The 3,636-nt window shown below is 36.9% G+C and overlaps 1 protein-coding gene across 1 annotated transcript; it reads right to left on the bottom strand.

Annotated features, from left to right (window-relative positions):
- Positions 1-1,445: 1,445 nt before the first annotated feature.
- Positions 1,446-3,399, bottom strand: LOC149547171 (G-type lectin S-receptor-like serine/threonine-protein kinase LECRK4). Its single transcript, XM_089794703.1, has one exon. It carries the CDS (start codon positions 3,298-3,300, stop codon positions 1,690-1,692), a length of 1,611 nt encoding a protein of 536 aa, XP_089650829.1. The 5' UTR covers positions 3,301-3,399; the 3' UTR covers positions 1,446-1,689.
- Positions 3,400-3,636: the final 237 nt, after the last annotated feature.

Raw genomic sequence — 3,636 nt, 5'->3', positions numbered from 1 at the left:
CACCTAAATAGGTGGAATTGGAATACGTATTCCTATTCTAGTTTTATTTATTTTAATAAATACAATTTTTTGGGTCCGTTGATTCCCCATCAAATTTTGACTGAATCAAGCAAGATTAGGAATTCATATTCTTATTTTCTATTCTAGAATAACAATTCCAGAATACGTATTCCTATTCCTATATTCTTATTCTTGTAACCAAATAGACCTAAGTGTAAGGGTTCTTGTAAGCATATATTATCTGTTGTGACTATACTAAATATATTATAATTATATGATATAAAGGTAATTTTTTTACTAAATTGATTGAGTCATTGAGTAAAGTATGATGGTCTCCCTATTTTGAAGGAACTTAGTGTCTTGATTGAGATATTTACATCAATTCAACTATTAGTAGCTACATAAAAATAGATGATGTTAGTAATATTCTAATGGGAGTTGGTGTCAAAATTTAGACAAATGCGGAATCCTACAAAGATTCGGTTGAATTAGAAGTATTAAATATCTTTATTTTAAAAATATAGTTATGCAACAAATTTCATTGAAACTTTAAAGCATTGTAAGTGATAATAATTTTTTTAATTTATTAAATATTCACTCTTTAAAGAGAATTGGACTCCACACCATTACGTGTTTCTCATCTATATTTAATTGGCATAAATTAGTATTATTAATTGATGAGATAGAAGTTATAAATTAATTTGTCCATTTCTATTTGAAAACTATACCATTTAATATATCGATGACCTTTTTATTTTAATTTGTACCTAACAACAGGAAACATAAGTCATCTTCCCAAGAAATATAGAATATTCTTTCTTTTAGTATCCCATATAAAGATAGTTTGAATTCTTAGTGGATAGCATGGTTATGAAATGTAATAGGGGAATGCAATCTTAGCTTATATTAAAAAATGATCTTTAATACAAGTATTTCTAAAATAAGCACAAAGATAATAATAATATATGATTTAAATATGAATCACATATATATTATTTATCTCTTTCAAATTAAAAAAAAATCACCTCCTTCCATAGATCAATATTAAAATTATTAACTTCATTGAACCAATTTTTGATATAGAATTATATCATAAGAAAAAATAACAAAAATATATAATTGCAACACTACCACAAACATAAAATAGTTTAGTGTAATATATATATATATATATATATATATATATATATATATATATATATATATATATATATATATATGTTTAGATTAAATGAATTTAGATTGAATATAATGGAAAGAAAGCAGACACTGTCCAACCTTACGTACAAATGACTCAAAGAGACCTTGATTTAATCTAACAATAATAATAAACAATTTTACGTTTACACTGTTAAGTAACTAAAATTGTAATACTTGTTTTTTAAATTAAGAAAGCTGATTAATTAACGAGATCCAGCAACACCAAGAATTACAGCACTAACATATAAATAATACTAAAATAAATAATACTACGACAAAGTTTCCACAACTACATTGTGAAATTCAAATAACGAAGACGAGGGCCGTAATTGTAGCCTCAATACCGGGGCATATTAGTACTTCGGGTCGATACAAAACATGTGTAGTGGATCTCGTTTACTTGTACAACCAAATAAAACTTCACCTCTTGGGACCACGAGAGACCGATTCAGTGGAAAATGGAGTACCTAATGGCAGAGGGCATAATCTTTATGAAGAAGAAATGTCGGGATGAGGAGGCACTGAAATCTCAACCGTTCCTTCAAGCATCTGAACTACTCTTTTCATCGATGGCCTCAGAGAGAAATCTTCTTGAATGCACCAAAGCCCCACCAGCACCATTCTTTCCAACTGAGTTGAATCAACACCTCTGCAATCCTGTTGCTCCACCAGCTTTAAAAGTTGACCATATTTGAAGCAGTCGTAGACCCAATCACACAGAACCATTTCGTCTTCTGCCACATGTAACTCGAACATTTTCCTGCAACAGACAATCTCCAAGAGCACCACTCCAAAGCTATACACGTCAACTTTCACGGTAACTGCCATACTTTTCTGCCATTCTGGAGCAATGTATCCGACGGTGCCCCGGGCCACAGTAAACGTTCTTGTCTGTTCTATGCCAATCAATTTGGATATCCCAAAGTCGGCTATCTTAGGGCGGTAATTTTCATCGAGGAGGATGTTCTGTGGCTTTATATCACAATGGATTATTGGGGTTTTGCACTCTTCATGCAAGTAGAGGATTCCCCTTGCAGTTCCCAAAACAATCTCAGCTCGCACCTCCCAACTGAGATCTCTTGTACCCTTAAATAAAAACTTGTCCAGAGACCCATTGGGCATGTACTCGTATATCAGAAGCCTGTGGGTACCCTCCGTGCAGAAACCATAGAGCTCAACAAGATTCTTGTGATGGCTTGCCCCGATGATACCCATCTCTGTTCTGAACTCCTTATCTCCATCTTCATGTTGTCCTCCTTCCTTCACCAGATCGTCAAGCTTTTTCACGGCAATTTCCCGTCCGTCAGATAAGATGCCCTTGTACACCTTCCCAAAAGCGCCTCTCCCTATTTCTTTCTTGAACCCTCCAGTCGCAGCGTTGATCTCTTGATACCTAAAAGTCCTCAGCCCCACTGGATTAATAAAATTATGATACTTTTGCGTGTCTCTCAGCTTGGGCCTTAATGTATACAACCAAATAAGTAACAGAATCGCTGCAAAGACAAAGGAGCAACCCACAAGGCTTACGCCTATGACTGTCAGCGCCTTCCCCTTGTCTTTTCTTTCCTTTGGCGGGTTGGGCGAAACGCCTGATTTGGAGACTCCACTGTAGACTTTTATAAAAGAAGTTCGTGAGTCCTTTGGCAAGCTGAATCTGAGAGGCATGGCCTTTTTCCAACAAGTCTCTGTCCCGTTATCAAGGCCGAAGATACTCACCTTGCAATAGCAGTCTTCGAGGCACGCCTGTTTACACGCGGTTTCGTTTGTAGATGTCATCTCCAAGTAATCACTCCCTGGAAAATCTACGCCCTCAAGACTCTGCATTTCTGCACCAGGTGCACTGCAGCTTTGTAGCTGCGATGAGTTCTGAACGCATCCCTCTGAATGGTTGCCCTTATCGAAAAAGTCGAATCCTGGTGGACAAGTGCAAACGAGTGAAGAACCACTAGAGACTGCACAGATTCCATTGAACCCACAGACGCCAACATCATTATCCGCGTCTGCAGGTAGACATGGGACGTTATCCTGCTGTGTTACAACTAGCATGGCGACGAGCAGAACGGCAACACGGAGGAGGATTGTCATTAAAGCCCTAGCCATTTACAGGTGAGATGTCTAGTTTGTGCGATGAAATTGAATAATAGATGAACGTATTTAATGGGTGCAGAGTTGTTTCGGACATTAGGAAACTTCTGTGAAGAGAGAGACGTTGAACACTTGTTAACGTTGTCGTGACGTCGTTGGATAGGGCAAGTACATCGTAAAACAAGAGGGAAGTTATGGGCCTTGCCGTGGAAGAGGGACTCATTACTCCTCTGTAGGATTCCCGTGACACTGTATTGCAAGCGCGTCCTAAAAGCGACGAGTTTGACTAATTTGCAGGTTTTCCCGTTGTCCTTGCCCATTAGTTCAATGAATTGTTTTTGCAAAATGCGA

The sequence above is a fragment of the Cupressus sempervirens genome, chromosome 7 (genome assembly GCF_028749045.1).
Source record: "Cupressus sempervirens isolate cs-2001-9-10 chromosome 7, ASM2874904v1, whole genome shotgun sequence".
Lineage (NCBI taxonomy): Eukaryota > Viridiplantae > Streptophyta > Pinopsida > Cupressales > Cupressaceae > Cupressus > Cupressus sempervirens.
Note: the sequence above shows the minus strand (reverse complement) of the source record. Positions and strands in the feature narration are given on the sequence as shown.

What these genes read in the sequence shown, in the direction of transcription:
- LOC149547171 (XM_089794703.1), bottom strand. Translation starts at nt 3,300, where the DNA reads ATGGCTAGGGCTTTAATGACAATCCTCCTCCGTGTTGCCGTTCTGCTC.